General features: G+C 57.5%; 1 protein-coding gene across 1 annotated transcript in view; it reads right to left on the reverse strand.

The window, feature by feature from the left end:
* The window catches only part of CRTAC1 (cartilage acidic protein 1), a 136,531-nt gene that overhangs the window by 16,717 nt on the left and 100,295 nt on the right, over window positions 1-19,519 (reverse strand). Inside the window, exons 5-9 of the mRNA XM_028513312.2 lie at window positions 19,125-19,281; window positions 10,127-10,261; window positions 6,752-6,897; window positions 4,091-4,227; window positions 443-525 (exon numbers count right to left, since the gene is read on the reverse strand). Of these exons, the coding sequence (XP_028369113.1) occupies window positions 443-525; window positions 4,091-4,227; window positions 6,752-6,897; window positions 10,127-10,261; window positions 19,125-19,281 (658 nt within the window). The remainder of the gene's footprint in view (window positions 1-442; window positions 526-4,090; window positions 4,228-6,751; window positions 6,898-10,126; window positions 10,262-19,124; window positions 19,282-19,519) is intronic.

Here is a 19,519-nt window from a genome sequence, read left to right on the forward strand (position 1 = left end):
CTTTTCCAAGACCACCAGCGAGGCAATGGCAGGACTAGGTCTTGGGACTCCTAACCCAGTGCTCTTTCTTCGACACCAGGCTGAGTGCCAAGAGGGGAGGGGTTAGACCTCAGGATGCCCAGCCTCTCCTTTCCAACCCCACCCATCAAGGCATTGCCAGAGAAGCAACTGCCCACAGACCCTGGGCCCCAGCCCCAGCCCCAGCCCCAGCCCCATCCCCAGCCACCCTGGGACTGGGAGACTGGACCACCCATCTCTCCTCTGCTTCCTGCCTGGCTCTCTCAGGAACTCCCCCTTCTCCTGCCCTAGGCCTTAGCCCTCAGAGCGGGAGGGACCAGCAGCGCCCTGTGGTGGGACAGACTGCCCCATCCTTCCCGCCCTCCTCCCAGGGCATGGGCAGCGCTGAGGTGGGAGAGGGCAGGCGAGCCCTCAGGTGCCTCACCTGTGCCCCGGCCCTCAGGCTCCAAGGCATCTCCAGGGTTGAGCTCCTCAATGAGGGGATCGCCGTGTTCCCTGCGGATGACGCTGTTGGAGAAGAGACAGGCCGTTCGTGGAGCAGTAAGCAGCTGGGGAGGCCCCAGGGTACCCCTGGACCTAGAGACCTAAGGGCTCGCTCCACGCTCTGTGCCTTGAGCATCCCGGGTCCCCCTGCACGTGGGCTGCAACCTGCCTGCCTGCGAGCCACTCTGTTCACAGACCCTGTCTACACCCTGCCTGTTCTCTTCTTGGGGTTTAATTTATGTAGGTAAGTATTGATTTTTCCTTCTCTAATGGATGAATTATAGACAGTCTGGGGAAGGCCAGCTGATGGATGGGGAAGGGACAAGGACACAGCTACCTTCAAGTGACCTTTACTTTCCTTCAAGTGGCCCTGGGTTTCCCAGTTCTGGGTGGTACCCAGGGTTCAAACCCCACTCAAATGCCACCTCCCCCAAGTTCTCCCTGGTCGTCCTGCTAGAGGCGATGCCTTGCTGCTCTGCCTTTATCACTTGTCTGGCCTTTATCACTTTCTGCCTGGGTAAAAGCTCTGTATAAATGCGCCTTATCTTCCCAGTTAGGCTGTGAGCTCTTTGCAGGCTGGGGCCATGTATTATTCATCTTTGCATCTCCACAGCATCTAACATAGTGCCTGGTTTTTGGAGAGCTCCAAGCACATGTCTGTGGGATGCATGGATGAATTCCAAAGGCAAAGGGAGGGAAGGGGTCCCTTTGGGCTGCAGGGCTTCTGTCTGTTTTGAACTCTGAATCACAGTGATATTTGCTCCAGCAAAGTCCACTGTGAAAGTCCTGTTCTTTCTCTACACTGAGCTGACTGCTTCTGATGGCCGTGAGCTCTCCCTCTAATTTTTCTCACTTGTTAGATTGTTCCAGCCATGGGGGCTCTGCCCTCAATGTGTGGAGCAATGCTGGGAGCAGACAGAGGCCGGGGCGCATCTGTATCCCTCCCCCACACACTACAGGTGGCTGTTGTCCATCCACATCGCAGAGTCACCAGAGGGCTGTGATGTGGCTGGTGCTTTCAGGAGGAGCCTGGTGTCCACTGAGCTGGAGCCTATGGGGGCTGGATGGCAGAGAGTGTTGGCAGAACTGCAGGGTGTCTACAGGGTTGAGCAGATGCCCTGAGAGATGTCCTCTGTCCACACGGGGCACCTGTGCCCAGTACACCCATGTGTGTAGTCTGGGCAGTGGACAGTGTACTTGGTTGCACTTGGCTGTATGCACACCTGCTGGAGGTGTGTACACCTCAGCCTGCCAATACCCCGTCCCTTCGACCACTCGGGTCCTGCAGACTCTGTCACAGATGGGCAGAGACACCTCTTGGCTCAGGTGACAAGGCAGTTAAGGGTTCGTAAGGATAAAGCCCAGTGGTTCTACCGCATGTATGTATTCGCTGAACAAGTTCTTCCGCAGCAACTTGTGTACCGGAGCCTGTGGCTACAGTGTGCACGAGGAAGAAAGGAGCTCAGGATCCCTGACAACAGGGAATCTCAGGCAGGGTGCTGAAGGCCGGCAGGGAGAGTGGGGCCGAGGGGCGGGCAGAGCTGGGTAAGCTCATCCAGATGAAGAGAGAGCAGCGAGTCAGAGGGTGTGGGCACCGTGGGGGTCCAAGCCTGGCACAGCCCAGAGATGAAAGAAGCTGGGGAAGTGGGGAGAGTGGAGGCTAGGGACGAAACTGGTAGCTGTGGGATGTGTCAAAGAGAAGGCTTGTGAGAGGTTTGAAGTGGAAGAGGCATGTGGCCAGGTTTGCTCTGTGGGACTAGTCACAGGGAGGCGGTGGGAGGTGGGCACAGGAATCCACTAAGAGAGCGTGGGGGTGGCACAGGGTGGAGAGATGAGAACGGATCGGAGGCGTTTAGATGGATGCCTTGCATGACCATGCGTGTCCCAGCTGATGCCTGTTGTACCGCCATTATCAATGGGGCCCCCTTACACTCTCACTAAGCATCCAGTTTGGGCAGCACGTTCTCTGGTCAGCCTAGGCATTGCTGTAGGACTTGCAGATTCAAGCACAGTGCCTCCTACAAGGAGCCCACCATGTTCCATTCAGGGACTGGGACAGGCGGGTGCTGAACTCGCAGAGTTGCCGGCTATGTGGGGGCCTCAGTTGCATGCTCACGGCCCAGCCATCTGCCACAGGGACTCGGGGCACAGTCACGCACCTGGGAAGCGGCTTCCACTGCTGCTGCGCAGAAGCAAACACACTGACTCGGGGGCAACTGCATGGTGACACTCAGGACAGCCCTGTGCCAGACAGCCCTTGGGGTGGCCCAGAGGAAGACGGAGGAGGTTTGACGGGGGCCAGGCAGGCAGGCAGGTGGACAGGGGAGGTGCCTGGGTTCTTGGGCCACAGAGATGAGAGCACTGGACTCCTTGGTGATTAGGGACCCTGGCAAGTGACACTTTATTAGCCGGAGAAGGAAGGCAGTGTCTCTGTTAACGAGCAATTGATCTTCCGCAATTAATCTGGAAGTTGTGAATAAGCTTTTTGCAAGGCACCTAATTAGTAAATCTGGTGCCTTCGGGGGGTGATTACATCCAGTCAGGATTGATGCTTTGTTAATAATTATATTTTAAACATGCTTAGTCTCAGCTCTCCCCTTTTATTAATAGTTGGGGCCCTCCCGGAGGAGGGGGTGGGGGGATCTGGGCGAGTCTGACAGGTGATCTGGCCTGTTTCTGAGCCTGAGCCCCGTGGCCAACCCTCTTCTCCCCACCCGGCCCGAGCCCCGAGCGCCCTCAGCACGCTTCACACCAGGAGCAGGGCCATCGCAGGCCACGCGGGTTCCGAGGGCTGCCCCCCAACAGTGGTTCTCAGACTTCACGTCTGCTGCCTAATGCGCTTGTGAAAAATGGCTTCCCGGGCCCCGCCTCCCGAGATTCGGGCTCAGGAGTGCAAGCTGGGCCTGGGGCTCGACTGGAAGGAAGCGCTCTGGGTGGTTCCGATGCCAGCGGTCTCCCGACCCCTCTTGGAAAAGCGCTGCCTCCGAACCCAGTCCTCCCTCCGCGGACCCAAGCCCAGGCGCTTGCGGGCTTTTCCCACTCGGTTACTCCCGTGTACTTGTCCACCACTGATCGGGTCATCCAGCATTTCCCAAAGGCGCAGAGCACCAGGCCCAAGATAAAAATCTTTGAAAAAAAATGTCTCGTGGTCAAATTTATTTGGGATGTTCCATCCACCTTTTGGGAGGTAAAAATACTTACGGTCACTTAAAGAGGCCCTGCAGCCCATCAGCCCGCCTGTGTTCGCTGCGCCCAGCTGCACCTGAGCAGGCTGGGCTCTGTAACGGCTGTTTGTGGTGGTGGGATTTCTATCCCGTGGGGCTGGGCTTCTGGGGACACTTTGGGCCACACCCCCTCTGCCCACTACCCACCCCCCCCAACACCAGGAGGCCCGCTTCCTACCCAGAATTCACACCCCATGCCCACAGCCTCTTGCCCAATCTCTCTTCTTCCATCCTCTCTGCTCCTTCATCAGGGTGCCTTCTTCCCCCTCAGCCCTGGGAACTCCCCCCGCCCCCCCAATTCTACACCTTCCTGCCCGACCCCACTGTCAAGGGCGAGTGGGCATGAGCTAAGCTGGAGCGTCTACCGGAAGAGGCGGTTGGCCGAGGAGCTTCGGTGGGCGAAGTTGTTGAAGAAGATCTCTAGCTCCTGGTCATTGTCGAAGTCAGCAGCGATGACTGTGCGGACGGGGGAGGGCATGGAGAACTTGGGTGAGGCGATGTCCTGGGAGGAGAGAGGACTGCGGGTCAGCAGGCAGGCACGCACGCGGGAGGGCGTGAGTGGGTGAGATGCTGATCCCTGCTGTGTTCGCATGCAGTCAAAGATGAGACAGCCCGGAAGAGGAGCCGTCCCAGTCTGCACCAGGGAAGCACGTGGCTGTTCCTACTTGGGCCACTTGGGGTCACACATGGCTCTCCCATCCATGACTTGAGGAAGCACAGGCATTAGCTCTCCCATTTTACAGGTGAGGTAACTGAGTCCTGGAGAGGGAGGGGAGTTGCCCGAGTCACAGCTAAGGAGCAGGGCCATAGCCAGGGCTTCTGATTCCAGACGCATCGCCTTTTCTAGCACATGCCCTTACTCCTTAGTGAGAGTCAGAAGCTGGGCAGCTGGGTGGATACAGGAGAGGGCTGTGTACTGGAATCCAGACTTCTCCACTGATGAGCTGTGTGATCTCAGGTAAGTTATTGAACTTCTCGGATCTCACTTTCCTCATCAGTAACATGGGCATAGTAACAGAGGCCCAGGTTGTGAGGACTGCATGTAAAATGCTTGGCACAGAGTGGGCATGAGATAGATCATTGGCAGCCTGTCCTGGCCTTGCCCCTGCTCTCTGCCTCATGGAAGGTGGCAGAGGCCACCTCTGGCTGTGTTTTTGCCTCTGTTACCTTATACTGTTTCTTGAGAGTCTTTTAATTTTTTTTTTAAAAGCTTGCTTTGGGAGGTTCTAGAGGTGCTTGTACAGGGCTCAGGGGGGACCCCAAAGTGTGGACAGGGCTTCAGTGGACCTGGCAAAGGGTCACAGGGGTGGGACTGGCCTTTGGAACAGAGGGAGAGCGGTGCAGAGGGACCTGCAGACCCCTGAGAGCCTGTCTGAGTCCCAGGGCCCATGTGGAGGGGCTGGGAAGGGCACAGTGGTCTTTTGGGGAGTGTCCATCTGCTCTTTGACCTGGCCTTGCCCCTGGCCTTGTACTGCAGGCCCTGTCCATTGGCTGCAGGAATGAGCTGCCCTGGGGCAGCTGGCGAGCTGCCTGTCTTGGGGAGGCCAAGGAGGGAGGTTGTCCCTATCAGCGCAGAAATGAAGCTGTTGAAGAGCCCAGCCAGCTGGCCAGGGAGGGCCAAGCAGGGCCTTAAGAGCTGGGGAACAAAGGCCCCACGATCTCTAACTCATCATTAAGCTATTGATCCTGTAAAAAACGGAAACCTGCATAGTCCCCCTGGGGTTGCCCCACTGGACGCCTGGGCTTCCAAGATAATGTATGTAAAGTGCTTAGCGCAGTTCCTGGCACATGGAAGGCAGTTGATAAATGGAGCATCTATTACTATTATTATTATTGCCCCTGTGAGCTCTGGGGAGGCGCCATCGGGAAGGTTAGCGGGCTCCTCGACCTTGGCACATGGCATCGGGGCATCGGGGCTGGATCGTTCTCGGCTGTGGGGCTATCCCGAGCATTGTGGGATGTTTAGCAGCACCCCTGGCCTCTGCACGCTGGCTGCCGGCAGCACCCTCTATCCCATTGGTGACAACAGAAGACTGTGTCCAGTGTCCCTGAGTGGGGGCAAGACTGTTGCTGGTTGAGAGCCTGGGTTAGAACAAAAACCTGAATAAAAGATGAAAATCCCCCTGAATCCCAGGATCAGAGGCTCCGAGTTCAGGGCACGGCTCCCCCGCACCCAGAGAACTTGGCCCCCCAGCCCCTGCGGGGAGCGAGCAGCTGGGCCTGAGCACCCCGAGGCGGCGGCCTACAGAGCAGGGGGCTGGGGGTAGTCGCCTTGCCACAGGGTTCCTGGAGACTTCCCTGGCACCATCCAGCCTCAGGCAGATGCTGGAACTTTCTCAGTCCCTTAGAGGTTTTTGGCAAGACCCAGGTAGGTATACTCCAGAATAAGCCCGACTGCCCAAGATCAGTTCCGACCAGCCATTGTCCTCCACTGTCCTTTGTGAGAGAGCCCCAAACTCAGGCTCGTCAGGCTGGCGGCACCTCCATTACTGTCACCAAGCAGCCCCTTTGAAGAATTCTTGGCATCACAGTCTACCGACAGCTCAAATCGGGGGCATAGAGAGGGGTTTGTCCCCGCTCTGCCATTTGTCCCTAGGGGGCAGCTGTTGGATCTCTGTGGCCTCAATTTGCTCACACTCCCACTCCCCACTGTACCCTTGGCTGGAACCTCAATTTGCTCAGATCAGGTTTTCTAAGAGCCATCAGGAAAAACGCCACCATCCAGAGAATGACATGCCCCTCATAGAACCTCCTTGGCTCTGCCCACCTTCTGGGGCTGCTGGCCCTCCTCTGCCATTGACTCTCTCTGCTCCGGCCACTAGAGATGCCTCAGCAGCCCAGGCTGCAGTCCCTTCTTGCCCCAAGATGTTACAAGACCTTCCTTGTGCCTCCCCACCCCCTGCCCCGGGGCTCTGCAGAGCCACAGCTCCTTCTCAGCCTGGGGGGAGGCACCCAGGACCTGCCAGGGCCACTCACAGTGCAGGGGTGGGGAGGGAGGGGAGTGGGAGGCAGAGGCCCCTTCTTACCCGAAAGCGGACCTTCCCGTGGACGCTCATCTGCAGGTAGAGGCGGTGGGGGCCGTTCCAGTTGCCGTAGACAATGTCCACTTTGCCGTCACGGTTGAAGTCCGCCAGGGCAACACCTCGCCCGTGCTGGTGGGGGTCGTCCACACCTTGGGGGAAAGGCCGGGGCCCTCAGGTCGGTGCCCTTGCAGGCTCCAGAAACACTCACCGAGCTGGGGCCCCACAAAGAGCAATAAGAGGGGGTGACCCCCTACTGTCCCTGCCCTCCTGGGAGCAGGTGGGGAGACACAGCTGCAGACTCGGAATCTTCCCACTGGGGTGGGAGGTGGGACAGCCATCCGGCTGCAGAAGGAGCTGGAAACTCCTCTTCCAGCATCGCTTGCCCAGCAAGCACATTGTGTTTACTCAGTTTGGGGGTTAGCATGTTAGCATGGGGAGCGGGGAGACTAGAGAAAGCTCTAGAGGACTGAAGCACTCCCCAGCCACCCCCGCACATTAAATCGATCAGCAACTTTTGCTTGAATCTCTCAGTGGCTCCCCAGCACTCTTGGGTCAAGTCCAAATTGCTGCTTGGGGAGGTCAGGGCCCCTGCCCACCACACTTGGTTTTTATCTGGCCCCTCGATCCCTCCCACTCATCAGCACTGGCTCCCCATGTTTCTCTCATTCCTCAAACGAACCAAGCTCTTTCTGGCTCTGGGTCTTGGCTCAAGCCCCTCTCTCCTCATGGAATGCTCTTCTCCGGCTCTTGGTTCCCTGGCTCCTTGTTTTAATTCTATTAGCCACCAAGTCACCTCCTCAGGGAAGCCTTCCCTGACCACTCCCATGAAAACAGCCCCTCCCACCCGCCCTGGAATTCACCCTGACAGCGCCCCCCTTCTTTCCATTCATGGTGCAGGTCATATGCATAATTATGTTCCCCTGGGGTTTCATTGCCCAGGGTCACTTTTCCTACCAGACCTCAGGCTCCATGAGGTCAGGGACTGCCTTCTCATTCACCTTTGTTCACACGGCATCTATCTCAGTGCCTGTGGTGACTTGGTAGTTTTCAGTAAATACTTACTGAATAAATAAAGAGACATAAATAATTTACCAGAAGGCAACTGGGGGCGTTGGTGACAGCAGAGGAAATACCGCACCATGACAGAAACCAAGAGTGTGTCTTGCGAGATCTAGGAAGGGAAGCTCGTGTGTCCAATGTCACCTGCTCACGCTGTCCCTCAATCTGCTAGTGGCCAGTGGGACTGAGCTGGTCCTGAGGGAGGGTTAAGGGTGGCTTTGCCCAAAGGGACGGCCTGTCGGGCTGCCCAAGGTGGGCATTTCCCTCGGCCCAAGCACAGACCTGAGAGGGGGTGGGTGCGGCTAAGTAGCCACACTGATTCTTTCAGACGACAGACTGCCATTGGTCACCAGACCCTCAGAGGTGGCAGACAACAGGACAATGTATCGAGGAGTGGGGATCACAGACCCTGGGGCACCGGGAGCTCTTGGCAGCTGCAAACATGGAGACCCTGAGGATGAGAGTCAGGAGAAGGCAGGGGTGCGCCCCTCCACCCAAGAACCTTGGAGGCTGAGCATCCACCTGGGGGAGGAGAGGGTCTAAAGGATGGGGGTGGGAGATGGGGGAGGAGAGGCAGGGAGACCCAGGCTTGAGAAAGGTTTGCAAAGAAATGGGGGTGGCTTCCAGCCTCTAGGATTAATAACCCATTAATTCTCCGCAAAACTCCCCAGCCCTGATGCCGGTGGCCTTTTGTGTTGGCCCATTTCTCTCCTACCTACGAGGCGCCGTGACAAGGAGCTGGTTCGCTTTCACGGGAGTAATCGGCACCAGGCTGCATTTCACGGCAGCATCTGTTTGGGTGATGAATGCCCTCTTGACATGTCTTGTTAAACCCCTGCAATCGTTCTGACTTTCAATTATGGGCCTCGCACCTTTCCTCTCTCCTCCCGCCTGATACCTTCTCCCACTCCAACCCGCTCGCTCACCTCTGCTTCCATCTCTTTAACACCTTATCAAATCCTCTAGGTTCTCTCCACCACCACCTCGCCTTCATCTTATGATTTTTCAGCAATGAGAAAATTTGCTGCCAGAGCATATAGCTCTAGGAGGGGCGAGCTGTGGGGAGGACCAGCCAGGGGAGCTGCCTGGTTACAAGTGCATGTATCGAGGGGAGGGGGGTGGGTGCTCAGAACGGGAACTCTGAGCAGAGAGCTGGGAGGAGGCACTCGTATGTCACAGACTGGATGGACGCCCGCTCAGGGATTTGATGCTCCCGCCGGCACCAGCTGGAGCCCGTAGGACCTTTGATCTACATCTCTAGGCCCCTGCTCATCTCTTCTTCCAGAGGCCAGAGTGTGTCCCTAGGCCACCAGGAAGGAGATGAAATTAAACCTTTCATTCACCGGCAAGGTGGGCGGAGCCTGGGCAGGGAGAAGTGGTGGACGGGCAGACTGACTGAGCCCATCAACTTTTATCGTGTCCATTCTGTCATTCAGCAAAAGTTGCTGGGCGACCACTGCATGCCAAGCATTGTGTCGCGAGTGAATAGAACAGAGCGCAGTCCTTGTAGACGTGGAGAGGTGTGAGAGCAATGTAGAAGTCCAAGTGACAGGTACGTGCAAGGGCAGTGGGAACACAGAGGAGGGGGTGCCAATCTCCGCCCCATGGCACAGAGGGAGGAGGGGGAGTCTTCACGGATAACTCATGAGTTGAGTGTTGAAGGGTAATAAGTTCTGCAGACAGAGAAGGGGAGGTGCACTTCAGGCAGCGGGAACAGCAGGTGCAAAGGCCCTGAGGCAGATAAGGGCCAACCACAAAGGGAGAAGGAGGAGCGGAGCTGGGAGCTAGAGTGCTATTTTGAGTGAATTTTATCCCATTTCTTATTATAGCTATTTGTTTCTTTGTTTCCCCTTCCAGAAAGTTGTGAGTGTGTGAAAGGGGCGGCTAGCGTGGTCTTAACATCATTCAGGTCAGCACTCCCAGCTGTTAGCACCAGCCTGGCAGTTCGCAGAAGCTCAGCAGAACGGTGACTGGATTGAATGGAATGCTTGAGATACATGTGGGGAGGGGAAATGGAGGGAGGAAGCTTGCAGGGGGAGTTGATGCTGGGACTCAAGCAGGACTCAGGGGGACATGGGCCAGGTCCAGTTGCTGGAAAACGAGTAACAGGAGTTCTGGGCTCCATCTCCCCGGCAGCAAACAACCCCCGGGCCTGAGCTGTGGTGGGGGGTGTGCGGCTGGAGACGGCAAGCCGTGTTTCCCTGTGTGGGGCTGAGGCTGCCTCTCCTGGAGGCCTGGGGGGTCATGCTTGAGGGGGCAGGGCACCCAGAGCCCCTGTGGATCTGGGGACTGAGGGACTCGGGCAGCGGCTGCACTCACCAGCACTGGCTGCCGCATCCACGAAGGTGCCGTCACCCCGGTTATGGAAGAGGAAGTTGGGCCCATTCTCATTGTCGCAGAAGATATCGGAGGCACTGCTGCTGAGGATAGGGCCCACGCTGACACCTCGGCCGCCTAGGAGAGGACATGGACCCTCAGTAAGTGGCAGAAGCAAAGCCCCAGTTCTGCGTGGCGGAGGTGGCTGCCTCTGAGGCCTGCAAGGAGCTTGCTCACGGTGCCTCTGAAGAACCTGTGGATGGGGTGGAAGAGGTGATTCTGACCTCCCAGAAGCTTCCCTGAGCCCACAAATCTGTGTAGGCCCACAGATCTGTGTAGACGGCGACCACACTGACGTTGAGGTAAGTGAGGGGGAGGACCAAGTCACTTTGTGCCAAAGGGATGATACCACGAGCCGAGGAACACAGAGATGGCTGAATTACGATAATCCTGAAACCCAGCTCTACCCACAATGCCTTGGCCAAGTCATAGATTTCCCTGACAACCCCACCCACACCCGAGTCACACGTATGCTGGTCAGGACACAGGGTGTGTTCCCGCTCTAGGAACTGATAGGAATGGGTTCCAGCTAAGGGTACAAGGACGCTTACCTTGCTTTGCCTGCCCTAGTGAGCAGCTGGGGACAACCTGCATGACCATCCGCAGAGACTGGCCGTTGGGTTAGGGTGCATCTGTGTGATGAACCATGTTACAGCTGCTCAGAAGACAGCACAGACCCATGTGTATTGACTTGGGGGAGTGCCCATGACATGGTTTTACGTAAAACACAATTTGCCAAGTAATCACATTGTGTGATCTTACTTTTCTTAAAAAAAAAAAAAAGGAAAAAGAAAAATACGTGATATTTCTGAACACGCTTGTGCAAGCTTGTTCTTGCGGCTGGGAACGGTGAGAAAGGCCACACCGGGCTTCCCTGGCTACTGGCTGAGCTAAGATTTGGGGAGGGAGGAAGCAATGGTAGTGGCCTTTTTTTGTGAATGTCTTCATATTGTTTAGTTTGTTCCAACAGAGTCGTTTCTTTATTTTAAAAGGAAAATATCCAGTGAAGCGTATATTTTTTTTTTAAGAAAGAAATCCAGCCAAACCTACATGACAGCCTGAAGTCTCTCCAAGGTCAACTTGGAGCTACCCATGTCAACGCGTCCAAACTCCAGACATCTCGAAAGAAGCACCCCCCGACCAGCGGGGTTCAAATACAGCCTGGAAAGCCACACCCCTAAACACCGGAAACATGGCGCAGAAAACAGCCTGACCAAAACCAGGACATTCATTCTAGCCCCCCGCTTGGCTTTTTACGAGGCCACGTGACCCTTTTAGCGTCACTTCCATCATTTGCAAAATGGGAATAGCCCGGCCTGCTTTTGTTATTTCCACGTCTTTGAGAGGATCGAGCAAGCGAGGCGAGTGTGTGAAGGTCTCTGTGGACCCTAGTGCCCTGGTGCTCAGAGTCGGGCGGGTGGACCTGCTCAGGGCGGCACGGCGCTGGCACCGGGGAGCTTGTCGGCACGCCGCATCTCAGGTCCCCGGCCATGGATCGGTCGGGCAGTGCGGTCCAGCAGGGCCCCTGGGCGGTCTCTGTGCACAGTGAACTCTGGGGAGCATGCGATAAATTGCTGCTCAGTCCTGTGGGAATGGTTACCAGAGCTCTCAGAAGAACGTAATTTTTTTTTTTTAAGTAAGAGAGAACTCAGGCAGGGATGTTGGGCCAGGCGCCGCCCTGCCGGTGGCCTCTGGGTGCCGCAGAGGTGTCCACTAGGTGACTGGGCCAGAGTGGGGTGGGGGTTCTCTAGGTTGCCAGGTCCCTCCCGTCCTCTGGGAGAGGCCCCTGAAGGAAATCACTGGCCCTTTCTTCCCCAATGAATAAACGGACTCTGACCATCAGAGCCAGTGTCTGGGGTCAGGGGAAGGGATGGGGCGAAGGGCATTGCTGCTCTCACGGGGGCTCCTCCTCCACACATGCTGGGCTCTGTGCCTCCCAGATGCTTCCTGGGAAATTTTATTCACTCTCAGAGGGAGCCCAAGCCTCATAAAAGTGAAGCCACTGAGTCCCAAACGCTGCTGGGGATCATCACCCAAGATGCAACAAGTGCTTTTATTAGGAGAGCCACAGTGGGGGGCGGGAAGCTTCCAGACCTCTCTCCTTTAAAGCCAGCAGCGAGGGTGCTGGGCCACAACCTGGGCACCACGTCTGCCCATTCAGAGAGGAGCGGCTGAGTGGCTGTTGGCAGCTGTCCCTGCCCTGGTCCTGCCAGACTCCAGCTCCGTAGCGGGCTTTAGCGAGAGACCGCTGGCCTTGCCTGGGCCTCTGGAAATTCCAGGTGGGGCCCCGGGACTTGCAGCCACCAACCCCATCCTTCCTCCCCCCTCCAGCATCTTCCAATTTCCTCTCCGCCCCTGGCTCCCAAGCTGTGACACATTCCCTTCATTTTCTACCAAGCAGGTTATTTCCCTCTTGGACAAATTTCTAAATCTTTCTAATTAACTAATTGGGTTGGGTTGAAGCCTTGCACCATTTGTAACCTGTAATTACTAGAAAATTGCCATGGTAACCACACTACTAATTAGTGACAATTTATTGCCATGGCAATCAGACCATAACAGAGATGTTACCCACAACTCCTTCTTGGCAAATTGGCTGCACAGTTGGGGAGCAGGTGAGTTGACAGTTGGGAGCTGGCCTCCCCACATGAGCCCCAGCAGCCTCAGGTGGAGGGGCCAGACTGGGGTCGAAGGCAGGGTCGGCCAGGTGTCCGCACCCCTCACTGGTGCTGCAGGGGAGACGGCCCTTCCAGAGCAAGTGTGTAAATCTTCAAACCAATACAATCCATCCACCCTAAGCGCAGCCTGACATTCCCATTCCCGCCCGGCCAATGGCAGAGGCCCCTTACTCAGCAAGTATCTTTTACCTGGACCTCCCCCTGCCCCAGCCTTCCCCCCTCCTCTGTCTCTCCGCCCCCCATCTTCCCCTCCCCAAGGCTGAGCACACACCTTATGGGGCTACTCAGGGGGCAGTTAGGAATGCCTGATTTGGCCTTGGAGCATGACATCCCAACAGGAAGCTACACGACTTTGCATCAATGAGTTCTCAGATACTGGAGGCAGGCATGGCCTCTGGGCGACAAGCAGTGCCCCAGCTGGGGCTGGAGGGGCAGCCCTCGTGGTGGGAACAACGGAGGATGAGAAAGTTCAAGCTGTGTGACCTTGGACATACCATTGGACCTTTCGGGCATTTTGTCTTCTCACCAGAGAAAGACGGACAACAATAATAGCCCTTTCTTAGAGCTGTCATAAATATTAAGTCAGCTGGTTTTTGGAGGGTACCTTTGAAAATGTCAGGTGCCACACAGTCATTAGCTGGGACTATTTCCCACCTGCTGGGTGAATAATATCCCTTCAAAGGCCTCCTGGTTCTGCTGCTGGGTGTAACCACTGTTCCCCGCCCATCCCTTCCTGAATGCTTCTCCACCCATGGGGCTGGGTGGGAGGGGTGGGGTTACTGGGGAAAATGTGTTCCCTTGGCTCTCCCTCCCTCCTGCCACGTTCCAGCACCCTCTTTGACCATCTGTTCATTGGGCCCAAGCCCCATGGGGTAGCCTCGTTTACCTGCAAGAACCACACCCCTCTACCTCTGACCACTGCACTCGGGTGACACAGACCTAAGCCCAGTTTGGGGCAGGTGATCCATCTCTCAGACTGCACTTGGATCAGTGCCCAGGAGTGTGGGGTGTGGGGGTGGGTCGAGGAAGGGAAAGCGAGGCTGTGGGGAAGAGGGCGTGTGCTGCTGAACCGCCCCAAACTGTGGGCCGGGGCCCCAGGGACCAAGAGGCAGGGGGATTCTCTGCGCTAAGGAAAAGCCTCCAGGTTCTTGCCCCACTTCTGCAGCCTCTCTGGCCACAGGGCCTCAGGAAGTGTGCTCGCCAGGCTTTGGTCTCGCTGCCCGTGAATGAGTGGGAGAACAAGAAGGTCTCCAAGGCTCCTTCCATCTCTGCTCCTCAGTGCACGCTCCAGGCCAGGCCACAGGACAGCCGTGGTTGGGATTGCCATCCTGGGCCCACCTACACAGGCACTGTGGAGGCTGCGGCAGAGGCGAGGCCTGCTGGCCAAGGAACTAGGACCTGTGAGAGCAGCCTGCTGAGCCCTTGATAGGAGCACGGTGCTGGTGGACGCCAGGGCCTGCAGGCTGCCAAGAGTGTCCAAGGTGTTGTCAAAGAATAGCAAAGATGCTAGAAAATGTGGGGATGGAGGAACGGGCAGTGCAAGTGTGTGTGTGTGTGGGTGTGTGCTGGAGAAGGGGCTGCGAGGGTCAGGGCAGGATGGTAACAGGGTGTTAACCTCTAAATTTCCTGGGAGTCCTAACACGTAGGAACACTGTGTTGGTGCCAGTGGTGCCTGTCCCCACCCCCTCCCCGAAGCCCTCGGTGAGCCATCAGATGCCGGGCAGGGCCCTGCACGGGCATCAGATGAGGACCTGCGCACTGCTCCCCAGTCCTCCCTCCTCCCTGCCCGTGCCTGCGGGATGCTGGGGGGGGGGGGGGGGGGTAGGGGGGATGGGGGGGGATGGCAGGTGGGAAGGACAGGCTCCAGCGTTTGCTGGGCGGGGGTTCCCATGCCGTGGGCACCCAGGGCGTTACAGGAGGGAAGTCCGTCCTCACTGTGTACCCCGCCCCCAGGTAGTGAGGGGCAGGAAAACACTGTCTCAGAAGAGAAGGCAGGTAAAGCAGTGGCAGGAACAGCTCCTCTGGCAGCCTGCTGCTCAGTCCTGTGGGGCAGGAACTGAACGTGTTTCATCTCGCCTCGCCCCCTCCTAGGTGAGGAAGCCGAGGCTCGGGGAGGCGCGATGGCGGCCAGCAGACCGCAGGTCACAGTCCACACCCGCGTCTGAGTGCCCCCAGGGCTGGGGCACCCCCACACTGTGCTCTCAGGCACTTCCGCCGAAGCGCCCCCTCCACAGAGGAGCCTTCTGTACTTCTGGAGAGGCCCAGAGTGGCCAGCCACAGGCTCGACACGTCTTTAAAATTTCTTATTTTAGCTTAAGAAAGTGTGTCTTGAGATTGAGTTTGTGTTGTATGACATATCTGCGTTTGTTGTAAAAAAAAAAAAAAAGTCATGTCCCTTCTTGTCAATCATCCAGTGCATCTGATGATTGCACTGGGTGTCTCGAGGCTTTGGGTCTCCCTGGCAGAGGTCCAGGGCCCTGGCGGGGGAGGCTGTCACTCCAGCCCGACTGTTCCCGGCTGTCAGATCTGGCTGCGCTCCCGCTGCAAGGCCAGTGCCCGCCTTGGGAGCTGGGAGGCTCCGAGGCCTCCACTCTGCCGCCCCCTGTCACCTCTCTGGAGCGGGCTGGTGGGGGCCTGCCAGAGGCCTCAGCTGGGCTTTGGGCATCTCTTTCTCCTCCGATAATGACTTCCTGTAAATCAGACCTGCCCTCCGCTTTGTTCGCTCTGCTCCCAGCCGACCTCATGACTCCACCTCCATTTTCTTTCCAAATTTCCTTTAAGGCTTCTTTAATCACCACCTTGCGGCCCAGACAGATGCTCCCTCACAGGGTGAGGCCTCGACGCAGAGGTCCTGGGGCGGGGCAGGCTTCGGGCGGAGGCAGGGTGAGACTGGAGGGAAGGGAGGTGGACCGCGGGGGACACTGGGATGAAGGGGTCCGTGTTTGTGCCCAGGGCTGCAGGACAGGCTGTGGGACATGTAGAGACGGCCTCCTGGACGGGGGCTGGGCCTGCAGGCTTCGTGCTCCCCCTGTGCCCAGCACGGCACTCCCTCCCCCAGGAGATGCCTGGGAGGGGCCCTGGCATCACTACTGGGACCGCAGGGGAGGTGGGTGCTGGTGACGCTTGGGGGGCACCGCCTGTGTGCTAGGCCCTGTGCCGGGCATGCCCCGTGTTCACCTCCTTTCATTCTCACGACACCCCCCATTTTGCCGGTGAGAACACTGAGGCCCACAGAGGGTACTAATCCTGCCTCTGCTGCGGCCTGGGCAGGACATGGGGGAGGCGGATCTGCACCTGGCGCTCTGGCTCCAACACCGTCCTCTTAGCCGCTCTGGTAGGTGGCTAGTTCAAGGTGCTCACAGGGACTGAGGGCCTTGCCCAAGGATGCTTGGCCCCAGATGCAGTGCAGTCTGCTTAGTCCCCACCCTCCCCGCTGGGGGTTCCACGCCAGGCCCTCTGCCATGGGAGAAGTGACTCTCAGGGTTCCCATGGACGGCAGTTCCCAGCACTGTCCAGGCTCCAAGGAGCTGTGGGCAGCTGGGGAAGTCAGGGCTTGGGATTCTCATCCAACCAGAAACCACGGGGAGCAGCCTTGCCTCAGTTCAAGTCAGCACCCATTGCTCTCCCAAAGCTGCCCTCCAGGGGCCCTCGAATCCCCAGAGAGTGGGCAGGCTGGCCACTAGATGGCACTGTGACCCAGGAGAGCAGCCGCTGCCAGCTGCTTGACTGTCTGGAGAGGAGGCCTCCCCTCCCCCTCCGGAGGAGCAGACAGCCAGTGTGGGCAGCACCATCACCCCGCCTGCCAATGGGGTCACTGGGCCTCCCTGGCTGTCCTGAGCACCCCAGGTCAGGCACCTGGTTGGGCCACAAAAACTGGGGTCCACCAGGAAAGTCTGCGTGCCAGTCCCTGGGGCTGCGTTCCCAGTGGGGGCAGGGCCCGCCTCCTTCACCAGCGCTCCCATCTTGCAGGCTGGAGCAGGATCTCAAGCTGGAGGTCATCAGAAAGGTCAGCTGGTTGTGGCAGTTTAGGCATCAGGGGACGGGGGCTCTAACTGCTGGTGTCTCTCCACCATCCTGTGTGACCTTGGGCAGGTCCCTTCTGTCTCTGGACCTCTGTTTGTTCTTTTATAACATGGGAGTGCTTAGAGGTCTGTTCTGCAGATGGGTGTTGTATGTGGCTTGGTTCCCAGGACCTGTGGCTCCCTGACTGCACATCCGGCCATGGCTTGCTGGCCTCCTAAGCTGCTCAGGGCCCTGCACCTCACTGCCCTCTTCCTCACCCTTCCCGGCCCCTGTGGTGCTGGCCTGGAGCTCAGCACTGGCCACGTGCCAGAGCCTCAGCAGTCGGGCTGGGCTTGGGGGCGGTCCTCACATCTAGGGTCCATTCCTGGGACTCAGGGGACTCAGAGTTTTCCAACCAGATGTCCACAAGTTGTCAACAGAATGACAAAGAGGACTGCCTGATGGAGTTGGGGTGCTTGGCAGGCAGGGAAAGGGTGGACTGGGGAAGGTGGGTGGACCCACTAGTAACTTGGTGAGACAAATAGGTTCTCATCAGCCAAATGGCTTTTGGAAGTCTGTGGAGCTGCTCTAACGCGTCTTCTGGGCACGCCAGCTGCCCCTGGCCTGCCTGTGTGCTCCACAGAAGCGGCCACCCCTTCCTTGAGCAGCCCAGGCCTTCCAGTGCAGCCCAGCACAGTTGGCCGGGGCTCCCAGCCCTGTCCCCGCTCCTCAGCTGTTTCCTCTTGGTCCTCTCCTCCCCCCCCACTCGGTTCCTGCCAGGCCCGCTGCCAGCCCAGCCGGTGTGAACAATGTCCCCTTCATGCTCACACCCAGCTACAACCTTCTGAATTCTTTCATTCTGAGTATCACCCCCTCTCCCAGGCTTTGCCTCCCCTCTGGCTCATCATTTTCAAGTGCTACATGTCCCCAGCCCACCCTCTTTCTTCTGTAGATCAAGGTGCTTAATTGCCAAGCCAGCCCAGTGCCCAGGCCTGGGACCTATTCTGAAAAAACTGACTGTACACACCTAGACTGAAGCTCCTGAATGTTTATTCCTTTTCTGAGGAAGATAGTTTATTACTGACACTCAGCCTTTCTGCTACACGTTCACGTGTGCAGCTCTGGAGGGCTTTGACGGGGCTTGAGCTGCGCAAAGTATTTATTGTCTACTCATGTGCTCCCACAAACTAGTCAGACAGGCCAGCATCAGCCTCCCCCTTTCACCGACGTGGAAAGTTCGCCAGAGAAAGGCATCATCAACTCAGGGGAGGCTGTGACGACCCTTTCTGTGTAGGACTTTGAGATTATGCCACTGCTTAGGTGTCTGGAGGCAGGGGGACAGCCCAAATGACCCCTGAGGTGCCCTCCCAGCCCCGGGGTTCAGATTCAGGCGGGCTGCCACTTCGGAAGCCTGTACTGCACACTGGGACGGATACAGTGGGAAGGTCAACCAATGAGAGAATTTCTAAGCCCGAAGGGTGGATGTGGGTATGAATGAAGCTGACGTTCATGTGAGGCTGAAGTTCATTTGCACAGCCCTGGCTTCCTGAGTTCTGACACCCCAGACAGGAACTGGACGGTTCTGCCATCGGCAGTCTATTGGCAGATGATCAGAGTTTAGTCAGCAGCCGTGCTAGAATTAGAAAAACAGCCTTCCCTAGAAAGATCCCCCTGTCAGAGACTCTGACAATAGGTCCCCCATCCAGAAAGATGAGGGGGTGGGGGGGAGCTTGCCTTCTAAAAAAGTGCTGGAGAGGTTTTGGAACAAGAACACAATTCTTTGAGCTCAGTTATCCAAGATGGGACCCAGCTGAAGCTTAAGGATTTAGCTAGCACTCAATTCCTGGCTGCTTATGTGTAAGTAAATAATTTCATCTGCTGTTTGGCAATAAAGAATGCTTTAAATCTCAGCCGTTGTGACTTGTCAGTTTTCTCCTCCAGAACCTGTTCACCCATCATTTGGGTCACAGCAGGGAGTGGGGCAAGAGGTTCCAGGGATGGGACAATGTTATGGGATTCAGGCCCCGTGTCCCACGCACCCCAAGGGGCCCCCTAAAGTCCAACCTGCCAGGTATCTCATCAACCCTTGGAGAGGCAGCATTGGGGGAGCCTTTTGTGGGTGGTGGGGTGAAATAAAGTCTCCATCCTCCCTCCCCAGGGACCCACTCTCTCCTGTGGTCTCTGATGATCTGGACCCAGCCTCCCCCAGCCCCCCAGACCCCCAGCCCCCCAGCGCGCAGCCTCCCTGTCACCCTGCATACCTGTATACTTGCTGACCCCAGCCTCCGCAGCCACATCTCTGAGCGCCAGAATGCCCCGGGAGAGGTCACTGGCCTCGGGGTCCATTTCAATGAGGGCATCAGGGCCCACGTTACCGTAGGCATAGTTGGCGATGTAGATGGAGTAGCGTCCGGAGCCCTGAGGAGGGAGGGGAGGGGAGAGGTGTGGGTGAGCAGGCCCCTCTGGGCTCCCTGAGGTCCTTCCCACAGGGCCAGCGGCTCTGCCCCTCCGCTCGCTCGCAGGACCACAGCTGCCTCACGGGGTTGGTTCCTCTCCCTGGGCCTGGTGCGCGTGGTCCTGCAGGCTGTGCACTGGCACAGCCCCGACGTGCTTTCCCAGGGGCTACCCAGGGCGCAATGCCCCCTGCAGTCCCACA

Source organism: Phyllostomus discolor, chromosome 5 (assembly GCF_004126475.2).
Source record: "Phyllostomus discolor isolate MPI-MPIP mPhyDis1 chromosome 5, mPhyDis1.pri.v3, whole genome shotgun sequence".
Lineage (NCBI taxonomy): Eukaryota > Metazoa > Chordata > Mammalia > Chiroptera > Phyllostomidae > Phyllostomus > Phyllostomus discolor.